Source organism: Balearica regulorum, chromosome Z, assembly GCF_011004875.1.
Source record: "Balearica regulorum gibbericeps isolate bBalReg1 chromosome Z, bBalReg1.pri, whole genome shotgun sequence".
Classification (NCBI taxonomy): Eukaryota; Metazoa; Chordata; class Aves; order Gruiformes; family Gruidae; genus Balearica; species Balearica regulorum.
Window position 1 is genome coordinate 85027740 of NC_046220.1, and position 12040 is coordinate 85039779.

General features: G+C 47.4%; 1 protein-coding gene across 2 annotated transcripts in view; it reads left to right on the plus strand.

Annotated features, from left to right (window-relative positions):
- The window catches only part of SMAD4 (SMAD family member 4), a 28912-nt gene extending 21898 nt beyond the window's left edge, over nt 1–7014 (plus strand). For both annotated transcript variants that reach the window (XM_075740883.1, XM_075740884.1), the window contains 2 exons: nt 536–674; nt 1885–7014. In XM_075740883.1, the coding sequence (XP_075596998.1) occupies nt 536–674; nt 1885–2096 (351 nt within the window). In that variant the 3' untranslated portion in view covers nt 2097–7014. The remainder of the gene's footprint in view (nt 1–535; nt 675–1884) is intronic.
- Nucleotides 7015–12040: the final 5026 nt, after the last annotated feature.

Here is a 12040-nt window from a genome sequence, read left to right on the forward strand (position 1 = left end):
TGCCACTAACTTGCCAGAAACCTAGCTGCTGAAACTTCAGGCCTATCAATTATTGGTATTTCTTTTAAATAGACTAACACATTTCAGTAAAGCAGCGAAGAAGAATTAAGTCTGACAAAGTTAAGCGGCACTTGTTGGCTTCCATTTTTATTTATATGCCTATTTTCTGGAAATCCTGGGATTTAACTTAAAGTTGGGATTTTATCAGCTTGTAGCATCCTTCAGACTTTGATCCTGTGATCAGTTCCGCACAGGGTACTTCTTTAACCTGCTCAGCTCAGCCAGGTTCTGGTATTGCCAGTGGTGGTAATGTCGCGTGAGAAGAGTCTCTTAAGAATCAGCTTTAAATTGATTATTTCTGTTAGAAATTAATCAGGGAAGGTTTGCTTTTACCCAAGTGTATGGTGAGACTGTAGAAGTTGCTTTGGGAGGGCAGAGGGGTCCAGATTATTGGGGACGGGAATTGAGGAATTCTTTCCTTCATTGATTTTGGTAAGTCTACATAGTTTGATTTTTATTTTTTTTTTTTTTAAAGGTGTTTGATTTACGCCAATGTCATCGTCAGATGCAACAGCAGGCTGCCACTGCCCAAGCTGCTGCTGCTGCTCAAGCTGCAGCAGTAGCCGGAAACATCCCTGGACCAGGATCAGTAGGTGGAATAGCCCCAGCCATTAGTAAGTACATCAACCGCTTGGTCTCCTTTTTTTTTTTCTTTACCTGAAAACAAATAACACAGCCCTCTCTCATAGCAGCACCCATCCACCCACTGTCCCTGCAGCAGTAGAAATTAACTTGGAATGAGGTAACAGGATTGGGGTGGGATGGCACCGTGGTAAGTCTGTATTTACTCACTTCATTCCTGCTCCACGCACCAGTTTTCATTCTCTAGTCTTCAGGGGTTGTTGGATATGGAAGCAGCTGCTTGTTGTACTGCGAGAAGTATTGCAGTACAACAGAAAACATGTCATATACAAGGTCAAATAGCATAACTCTGTTATTTTAAACAGAGATATGTTTGGCTGCTTAGACCCGAGCTTGAAAAAAAGATCTAAGGTCATAAAAATGTTACTCAAACCAAAGGGAATCCCCTTTGGGCCGCAAAGTCCTTGACTGGGTTTAGGGCAACTTGAGATTCTTGAGAAGAGGAGAGTGTGAGGGTGTTCTTTTTCTTTCTTTCTTTCTTTCTTTTTTTTTTTTTTAAGGTTATTCTGGGCTAGAGTTTTCTTAGTTACTAAATTCTAGATCCTTGAAATTGTACCTAAGGACTTTTAAAAGTCTAATTACTTACGTATCTCAGGCTGCTTTATGTGCCATAGTGTTTTCTGGATTCCTTGTATTGCCACGTGGCTCTTTCCAGCTGTCCCCAAAATGCCTTCAGCAATTTGTAGGAATGTATTTATTTTTGTCTTAGCCAGACCGGTGATTTGAAGTTTGCCAGCTGTATTCATCTTTTTATTTTATTAGATGTAAGTAGTGTAATTTCATCCAGCTTCCTGCAGGTGGTCTGAGTTCGTATGCTGAAAATACAGCATTTGGCAAACCTCAAGAATGAGTACTTTTTGGATTGTATTTCCTAAATAAGGTTTACATGCATTGTATCGCATAAGACGCTGGGTTTCATCATGTCTGCTTTATTATAAGGAATTTTATATTTCAACACCCTTTCAAGATTGCAGAATGATGAAAAAAAAAAAAAAAGAATCGGAAGAAATGCAAAATAATTGCTGCGGTCGTTATAGCAGAGATCTAGAAATATGGATTGACCTTGGCTGTGGTGAGAGGGAATTGTCCATGAAGAGCGAGCCAAGCAAACGGGAATGGCTTAACAAACAGATGATAAAAGAGCACGTCTGTGAACACTTACTTGAAACCTCTCCTGTTTAGGTTTGTCAGCCGCTGCTGGAATCGGTGTAGATGACCTTCGCCGCTTATGCATACTCAGGATGAGTTTTGTAAAAGGTTGGGGACCTGATTACCCAAGACAGAGCATCAAAGAGACACCGTGCTGGATTGAAATTCACTTACACCGTGCCCTCCAGCTTCTAGATGAAGTACTTCATACCATGCCTATTGCAGACCCACAACCTTTAGACTGAGATCCCTCTGCTGCACTGCTGTGGGCCGTTATGTTGTGAGGATGGTGGATTGTAAAATACAATTCTGTTTATAACCTGAAGATATATTTTACTTTTGTTCTGCTTAATCTTCTAAAACCAGGTTTTAAAAATGTGTTTGCCGCCTTGCTCTTAGCCGAAAGAAACTGAACATGCAGAATTTGGATTTCAGTTATTTTCAGAACTTAATTGTCATAATACATGGCTCAGGGCTTAAAGTGAAAGGTAAACGCCTTATAGAGACTTTACAGTATTGGGTTTGTTCCCTTTGAAACTTTCCTTCTCTATTATGGCATCTTGGTGATAAGCCTCACAGGAGCCTTTTGTATGCAGAATATATATTATATATATATATTTATATCTGAAAATTCCTTCTAATAGTTATAAACATTTACCTTATAGTAACTTTAAAATTCCAACTGATTTGTGGTGTTCTTTTTAGGGAACAACAGTTAACAGAAGACTGCTTTATTTTGTTGACTATCTTGTTATGATTTTTCCAGATTAAAACGTAGAAGCTGCCAAAAAATGAGGGACGAGGCATACGTTGTTGGCGTCAATTAAAAATAGCAAGGAAAAGAAATGTGGCTTTTCCTTCACTAGTTTTTAAAAAAAGATATCTTAGATTTTTATTTATATAGACATGTGAGTTTTAAAACACTAAAGGAAATGGATACTTTCAGTGCTGGCACTCAATTTAAATAGAACATGAAATACCCAGTCTGCAAAGTTGCCACTGAAATTACTTAATGAGTACCTAATGGCAGGAACATATTTTCATAACTACTACTGACTTCTATGATTTTACTCAAGTAAAACTTGGCAGGTATTTTAAAAAGTTGCATGACTCTTTTTACTTGCATATACCATTAAACCATGTCCAATACTACATCACTCTTTAGGATCCAGTTTTTGTATCTGTTCACCATTTCCACTCAGGGCAAGATGGCAAACTTGTTTTTATACCTCTTGGTTATTTTAAGCCCTATGCCATCAATGACCGTATCAATTGGCAATGACTTTGTATAGAGAATTTATAGTAGAAAAAAAAAAAAAATGCAAATGTATTGACTGTATGACAGATACAATATGTATGCTTTCTCTCTAGTTAATAGTATAAATAAAATTATGAAAACCCCGATTTTTATAAATTTAGTTTGCTTCTATTATGTAATTCTGCACCTTGAAACCATTGATCTCGAGTGATGGATTACTTTCCTTCGCAAGACCAGCAGCAGCCAGTAGCGGTAGGAATTTTTGTTGGTTTAAGCTTGCCGGGAAGCAAGTCCAACTCTTCTTACTTTCCCTGCTTCTCAATAAACGCATATCCTGAGGCTTTCTCTTTTGGCTATTTGATGGGGTATGAAGAGGGAGCAGGTATTCCTTATTTTTCAGCCTGCGTGTAGGGAGTTGGAGCTTAGTTAAACAGGCTTAGAAGTACGTAGACTCCAACTTAAGTGCTTCAAACGCTGCCAGTTTGGTCTGCCTGCCGCGCTTCCCCGAGCCGACCTGACAGCACGCTTGTAGTGGTTTACGGAAGTAGAAGCCTTGGAAGAGATGATTCACAAGCTTTTTGCCAAGTTTCTTGCACAGTTTCAGGAATCCGTCGAGGGCTGTAACACGCAGTGTTTAGGTATCGCTTCCCCCGTACACTGAAATGTCAGCAGTCATTGTTTCTGTCTTAGGAGTGGAAGACAGATGACTGTGGAGTGATGACCAGAAAAGGATGAGTTTTCTCCTTATTTTCATTAATGGTGTTGCTTCCTTCAGACTAACTTCTAATGAGATCACTTTCTTTTTATGTGGCAACTTCTTGATGTCTGGAAGAACTAGTGTTTGCTTTTCTCAAGACCTTTAGTTTAAAACCTTTTTCATTTTCCTTTCTCTCTTAATGATCTAGTTTGTCCAAAAAGCAACCTCCTTCAGATTCTTGAGGAACACATTCAGCAGAGGATTCTGACTACATCCTCAAAGAACCTCATTAGCCAGCGGCTCGTTTATGCTTCATCCGCAAGAGAAAACCTGATTTGGGGGAAGAAATGAAAAGCCTGAAGACATGTTCTTCTTGCCAGCCTCCCTTTTGAATTGTCTGCCTTGCTCTTACTGCTGTGTAGAAGGTGCCTCGGCTTTTGGGAAGTCTCTGGCCTTCTGAGTGATGAGTTGCTTATCCCAGACTCTTTATTTGATTAGGAGTCCGTGAGCTTACTCCCCGTTTACCTTTTGCAAGGTGCTTAGCTTGGAGGATGACCGATCTGTATATGGCAACTTCACAGAAAACCCTCTGTACCAGTTGCTTAACGTTTTGATTGTGCCAAAATTTGTTAAAATAATGAAAGATTGCTTCTGCCTGCTCGTGTTCTTGCTGGTAATACAGTCGGAAAGAATTCAGCTGTTAAGACTTTTTTTTTTTCTTCAGATGTTTTACAAGTCTGCTTAAGTCTCTGCCTACAGTGCGTGGTACCTACAGTGTGGTACTTAGATGGCAAAACCCGTTCAGAATAGACCAACAAAATAATGTCAGATGAGTTTATCAGAACCAAGAAATATCACAGGCTCCGCATCAGGAGAAATCGGAACGTTGTGTGAGGCAGTAAAAAATACTGCCGTGGCATTAGTCTCACCCACCAGGCAGTTACCGATGAGATGCAATCGTAACTGTTAAAGGGCAAACTGAGAAAGTCTCATTCTTAGTTTTTAATATGCCTTTAACTTAATTTTTGTACTTTTATGACAAGGCATAAAAGGCAGCGCATAATGGATTGGAAACCCTTCAGCAGCAGCACATTGAATCTTTGACAGTCTTAACATTTATGTCTTTTTTTTTTTTCTCTGAGATTCAGAAAAGAGCTAAGAGCTACTTGACAGCCGTGATGATCCCCATACGCGCTGTAGGCAGGGATGTCAAGAGTGCCAGAATCGCTTCTCTTCAGCTCTGAATGTCTCAAATTCAGTGAATTCAACAAATTGGGTTTTTTTCAGCTCGCAATCTCTTGCTTGTGATTTTGTTCCCATGTCTGCTCTGTTTAGTTCTTTCGATGAAATAATTACCCCAGTGTTTCTCACCCTCAGTTAATGCACTGCTCAAGGAAAGAAAAAAAAGGGCAAAAAAAAAAAAAAAAAAAGCATTGTGCTGGAGTACTTTGTAGTTTGACTCCGTGTACTGGAGAGCTGGGATTAGCACCGGAAGGTTTAGACGGCTTTAACCGTGTTAATTTTGAAAGCGAGGGCATTTCAAGTTGCCACGGCAGAGATGGAGGAGAGGAAACCTTTTCACTGGAATGGTTTAAAAATACTTAATTCTAACAGGAATCCCTTGGAAGGAGCCGTAATCGCTAAGCGGTGCTGGTTAGAAACGGTTGTTCCTCACATCGCTTTGCTGGGCTTGGTAGGAATGATGTGCTGAGGGACCGGGACCCCCTGGGAGCGATGTAGATCACTTTGTGAATGTCCTGAAGCCCTGGGAAGCTCTGGCTGCTGTACAGGAGACGACGGTCTCCCCCAGTCACGCAACAGATCTGCAGCAGCAGTAGTCCTCGAACCTGTGTCCAATTCCTGTGCCTTACCTTTGAGAACATCTTAACTTCTTGCGACACTTCTGAAGCTGACAGCGTCCTCTCTGCGTAGCTCAGGAACGACTGCCTCAACTCTTTTACTAGGAACCGGTAAAAAATTCCTATGCCAGTGTATATAGGGGGGAGGCTTCTGCCTCTGAACCCTTCAAATGTTGTTTACGTCTTGATGGTGGTCTTTATTGAGACATCTTTAATCTCTTCTTTGAAGAGTTAAGCGCTTTAGAAAGGACTGTCTCCTTGATTTGCGTTTTTACGCTGCTGTGCAGAGCGACTGGGATCGCTGGTCACTTCTTTAATGGAACCAATTAAAGACAGCCAGATGGGTCTTCCTCTAAGTGGGATTCAGACTTCATTGAAGAAATCCGCTTTCCTCCCTCTTCTCCTTCCAGGCTCCAAGCGACTTAACATCTGCTCTGTAAAATTATAAGACGCTTAGTTGTCAGGTATTGTCAAGGACACAATTTTTGAGAGGTTACTTTTTTAATTCAAGTAAAACTTAAAAGCAATGGTCTTGCCTGGTCCTGCTGATAACTGGAGTGTTTCCATGACTGGTAACAGGGTTTTGAGGACCATGGCGCTGTTCTTGGGACTGAGATTTGCAAGTTACTCGCGAGCACCAAGCTGGTTTCTTTTCCCCCTGACGCGGGTAGTCGACACTTTGGTCCTGGACAGGGAAACGAAACCGATGGAAATCCCTTCTCCACCAGTCACGGAGGAGCTGGATGCTGAATCGTCGTGTCGCCCACCTCCAAAACGCTATTCTTGATCGATCGTTTCTGAAAATGATCTGGGAGGTGCGACCGTGCCGAGTCAAAGCCGCCGCACATGCTGAAGTCCCTAAGAACTCACTCGGTGGGACGTGGTGGAAAGCAGGACTACTGTCGACAGAATCTCTAAGAGGTTTTGGCACTTGTCGGCTGCTGTTGTGCCTTGTGAGTGGTAACATCGCTCCTAAATTTACAGTACTTAATTCTTTCAAAAGAATTCACCAAAATCACCTAGCGCTTTCTTGCTCCGGTACCTTTTTCTGTGTCTTTTTGGTGAAGTTTGGTAGCACTACTAAGTTGTGATTCAGCTGGATTGAGAGCTGCAAAGTACTCATAACCCAAAACTCACCGTGAGAGGGTTTTTTGAGCATGAAAGCCTAGTTAAGCATTTCTTCTTTTAGCCATTGCCTTTTGATAAGCGGTCAACAGAATTCCCAGTAGTTCCTTTGTAGCTTACTGTATGTTTTTCATTAGACCTAGTTTGTGGATAATATACTGTAGTTAACTTTCCTGAAATTCTGTAACAGAGTATGTTTTTGATTAAAAAAGATAAAGATTCAAGTCTTTGACTTCTTTATTTTATTCAATGGAGAGTTTTTAACCCTGTTTCTGGCCGGCTATCAAAACTGCTAGCCGCAGTTTGGAACGGCGGCGTGGCTAGGAGAGCTCTCTGGGGCAGGGCTGTGATTTTGGAGGCTCCCACGTGTCAGATACTTGGGTACAACCAGCACTGAACCCAAACCCAAGTGCAGCATCTTGGTGGACTCTCTGGGCACCCGAAGGCATTAATATTACCATCTCTCATAACATCCTCGTTAGCAAGCTTAGGAGGCCTGGGTTGGATGTGTGGTCGGTGAGGTGGGTTGAGAACTGGCTGAATGGCAGAGCCCAGAGGGTTGTGATAAGCGGCGCGGAGTCTAGTTGAAGGCCTGTAGCTAGTGGCGTGTCCCAAGGGTCAGTGCTTGGTCCGCTCTTGTTCAACATGTTCGTCAAGGACTTGGAAAGACAGGGAACTACTGGGGAGAGTCCAGCTGAGGGCTGCGAGGATGAGGAGGGGCCTGGAGCATCTCTGGTATGAGGAAAGGCTGAGAGAGCTGGGGCTGGTTAGCCTGGGGAAGAGAGAGGAGACTGAGAGGGGATCTGATCAATGCTTATCAATATCTGAAGGGTGGGTGTCTAGAGGAAGGGGCCAGACTCTTCTGAGTGGTGCCCAGTGACAGGACAAGGGGCAAGGGGCACAAACTGGGCCACAGGAAGTTCCACCTGAACGTGAGGAAAAGCTTGTTCACTGTGAGGGTGACCGAGCGCTGGGACAGGCTGCCCAGAGCGGTTGTGGAGTCTCCTTCTCTGGAGAGATTCCAAACCCGCCTGGACACCATCCTGTGCCACCTGCTCTGGGTGATCCTGCTTTAGCCAGGGGGGTTGGACTAGATGATCTCCAGAGGTCCCTTCCAATCTGTGATTCTGTGAATATGAACCTGTGGGTGTTCATATTAAGGGAAATTATTTCTTTAAAACCACCAGCCAAGCCGCGCACACGTGTGTGTCGTGGTCTTGGCGCAAAAGCCGGGTCTCTGCAGCCGTGCGTGCCCGTGAGCGCGCACCAGCCTGCGTTAAAAGATGCACGGGGAGCTCTGCTCCATCCGTGCCTGCAGTCGCCAGGCTGCAGAACTCCGTGAAGTACCGACCACCACCCGTCACGGGATACAGGAATAAAGCAGGAGCCGAGTGATGGATTTGGGTCCCTGCCGATCTCAGTAAAGCGCTTGCATCCCAAGGTTAGAGAAAGGGGCGGGGGGGAGGGAGCAAACAAATAAAAAAACCCGCCTCACAGGTAGCTGCAGTGGGATGGAGGGCCCCGACGCACAAGTCATCGTGTGTCCTCGGGTGCCAACCTAATAACTGTACTGCAAATGGTGATACTGCCCCTGAAACATCTTCCTGGACGTACGGAACCATCAAATAGTCAGGTTCTCCCCACAGATTAATTTCCTTTTGCCAAGATTCTCCTGTTTGGTTGCACAGTCCCTCCGTAAGCTCATCGATCGCCACCTTCAACCAGGTTTTGCTCCTTACCTCTCCAGAAAGCTTTCCCGCCTCTTGTCCTGGTGGTGCTAGCAACCCGTTTGTAACTGCTGGCTGGTCGTGGCCAACATAAAACCCTTGGATCTCACGCTGGTTTTATCCTTTAGAGCGCACCCAGCAACTACGTGCCGGCGCGTGATGCTGAACGTTTAACTCCCCTGGCATGAGGCTCGGGATAAATCCACGCCACAAAGCTAAAGCAAGACCAAAAAGTTTAAGTTTAAGGTGCCGGCTGCCCCTGATCCGTCATCCTGTGGGTGAAGTGTGAGCTGCTCGTTCTTGGCAGAAAGATCAGAGGGCTGGATTGTATTGCTCCATCTTTCCTTGGCCTGCACATATGAACATTGTAGAAACGCAGTTTTGGTGTTTTTTGGTTTGTGGTTGTTGTTTTTCCCCCCCCTCGCTGATGGCACGCATGCTGTACAGGGTGAGGGAGATGCTCTACAGGGTTGGGATGATGCTGTACAGGGTAGGGGAGGATGCAGCACTGGTGAATAAAAAGAAACACAAAAAAACCCAAAAAAAACCAAAAATCCAGCCTTGTGCCCCCAGCTGAGCCCTGACCCCACTGCCAGCTGATGGTACGGCGTTACGCCCGCAGCAAAAAATCCCTCTTTCAGCCTCGGCCGTAGCCTTTGCTGCCGGTCGATGCGGTTTCCCAGCTCCTGCTGGTCCCACTCCCCAGCTGCAACCCGGAGCCGAGCAAAGCTGGGGGGGTGGCGGTGGTGGTGGTGGTGGTTGTACCGTCAGATGTCACCAGCGCTTGAACTGTGACCCTTCCTAAATGAGCTTTTACGTTAACGGTGTTCATGCTCGGCTGCCTTGGCAAGTGGAGGGAGCAGATGGTCGCGGTGGCTGCGAGGCCCCCCCACGCCGTCCCGGGGTGTTACCAGCGCTGATGTGACAGCTCGGGGCCACCGGCGCGCCCAGCTTCGTGCTGACATGGCTGCTGGGGGGGGGGGGAACGGGGGACACACGCCGCCCCCCCGCCAACCCACCCCAAGACCAGGGAGCAGGATGGCACCAGCCTGGCACAGCAAGCTGCGGTGATTTGAAATCCTGCAAAAACTAAGGGGTTTGGGTTTGTTTTGGGGTTTTTTTTTTGGGGGGTGGGGGGGTGTGTGTGTGGGGGTGCTGCTCCATAGCTGCTCCTGCAGAGGGGTGTGCGCGGAGATGGTGTCACGCGTGTGGCATCACATGGAAGGGCTGGGGCCAGGCACCACCGATGCCATCCCGAGCCGGCCAGCAGTAATGTCCCGGTGGCCACAGCACCTTCCCACCTCTTGTCTGGGTCAAGAGGGCCTCCATGTTGCCCGTGGGGCTGGGGACGTCCCTGTCCCCATGCCAGACCCCCCCTGCCCACCCTGCAGTGCTGTTTGCCTTCCCGTGGGAGCGTTGGGGTGACCCAAGGGGCACACGGCTGCTGTCCCGGGGTGCTGCCGCAGGGCCATGGCCGTGTCCCGGGGGGAGGTTTGGGGCTGCTGTGTGGTGCCGGACGCCTCAGGGCCTCCGGGGTGGGTGCCACTAGATGTCCTTAGTGCTCCATCTGCAGCCACCGAAACATCTCCTGTGGTGGTGGCAGGGGGGAAAGGGGCCGAAGCCCACCCCAGGGCCACAGCAGCCCCTCAGGGCCGGCATTGCGGGGGGCATCGCACAACCGGTGAGGCCCACATCCCCTTTTGGTCACGTTCTCCACAGCCGCAGGATGTTAGCAGGGGACAGGGACACCTCAGGGCAGCGCCTGACAATTTGGGGTGATTTTTTTTTTTTGTTGTTGTTGTTGTTGATTTGAGGCATCAGGGCGAAGCTCTTTCTCGCCGCCAAAGCGGCATTAAGCAGCGCGGCCGTGCTCAGGGCCGGCGAGCGGGTCTGCAGGGCCGAGGGTGACAGATTGGGGTGCTGGGCCCAGCACCGCAGCGCCCAGGATGAGTCTGTCTCTGGGCACAGGGATGTGACCAAGGACACCGGGCATGGCGGTGGCAGAGGGGGGAACGACTGCTGTGGGTGGGGATCCTTGGAGACACCCGGGCAGCTGGTGGCAGCAGCAGGCAGAGGGGACGTGCCACCGAAACACGGCACGGGTTGGTGGCGCAAACCCTGAGGAGGGAATGGGCATGGAGCGTGCCCAGTAACGAGGGACAGGACAAGAGGAAACGGCCTCAAATTGTGCCAGGGGAGGTTTAGATTGGAGATTAGGAGAAATGTCTTCACCGAAAGGGTTGTCAGTCACTGGAACAGGCTGCCCAGGGAAGTGGTGGAGTGACCATCCCTGGAGGTATTTAAAAGACGTGTAGATGTGGTGCTTAGGGACATGGTGTAGTGGTGGGCTTGGCAGTGCTGGGTTAACGGTTGGACTTGATGAGCTTCAAGATCTTTTGCAACCGAAACGATTCTGTGATTCGCTGGTCCTCCCTGTGTGCTCCTGGGCAGCCACCACAATCAGCTTGATCCTTTTTTTTTTTTTTTTTCTTCCCCCCTCTTTTTCCCTTGCATTATGGACACATGGTTGGTTGATGACCCAATTTCACTCTTTCCCTGACTTCAGGCAGCCTGACCTGCCCGGCTGGGCTGAATCACGGCCTCAGCCTCCACCTGCACATCGCTCTTCCTCAAAGCACGGCTTTCAGACAACGAAGCTTAGACTTTCCTTTGGCTTCTGCAGCATTTTTCCTCCCCCATCAACCCTAACACAGCCAGGCTGTATTTCATGCCACGGAGCGGTTGCTTGCCAGCCTCAGGCCGTGGGATTTCCTACAGCCCCTTGGTGCAGCTCATTTGCCCGAACCCCATTTGTTTTCTTTGCAACAACGAGCATCCCCCCCCGCCCAGCTCCTTTTGCGTTTAGTTATTTTAAATTTTATCCTGGAAACATGCTGCAACTTTGAAAAAAAAAAAAAAAATGGGCCAAGGATATTTTTTTTGGTGGGGGGGGAACCCAAACCTCTCCTTTTTTTTTTTTTTTTTTTTTTCTTTATACCATTTACGCTTCATTCAGGAGCGGAGCTATGCAGCACTGGTACGGGATTCCCACCAGCCTGAGCCCTGCTTGTTGTACTGGAGCTGGGCTCACCCGGGGTCGGGAGTTGGGTGCTCGGACCCTTCAGCAGCTGCCCGCACCTTGCCAGCACGAACCAACCTGCCACCTTGCCGCAGGTCCCAGCCACGGAGGAAGTTTGGAGCCCCCCCCCAGACTCGCCGTTACAACCATTCCAACCCCAAAAACCAGCTTGGCTCCTGAGTCTCGATGCTTCGGCAGTCTCATCCCAAGGGAAGCATTGTCCCCTCCCCACCCCCAGAAGGCTACAGCCCACCCAAACGTCCTCACCAGAGGTGGAGAAGACAGTTCTGGTTCCGAGGGAGAGGATGTCTGAGCACAGCTCCCTGCCCCGGTGCACCAGCACGACTGCTCCCATAAATGAAAAAACAGTACAAAGCGCAAAACGGAATTTTTTTTTTTAATTATTATTATTGATTTTTAAAACTGAAAGCATTTCGTTGCCAG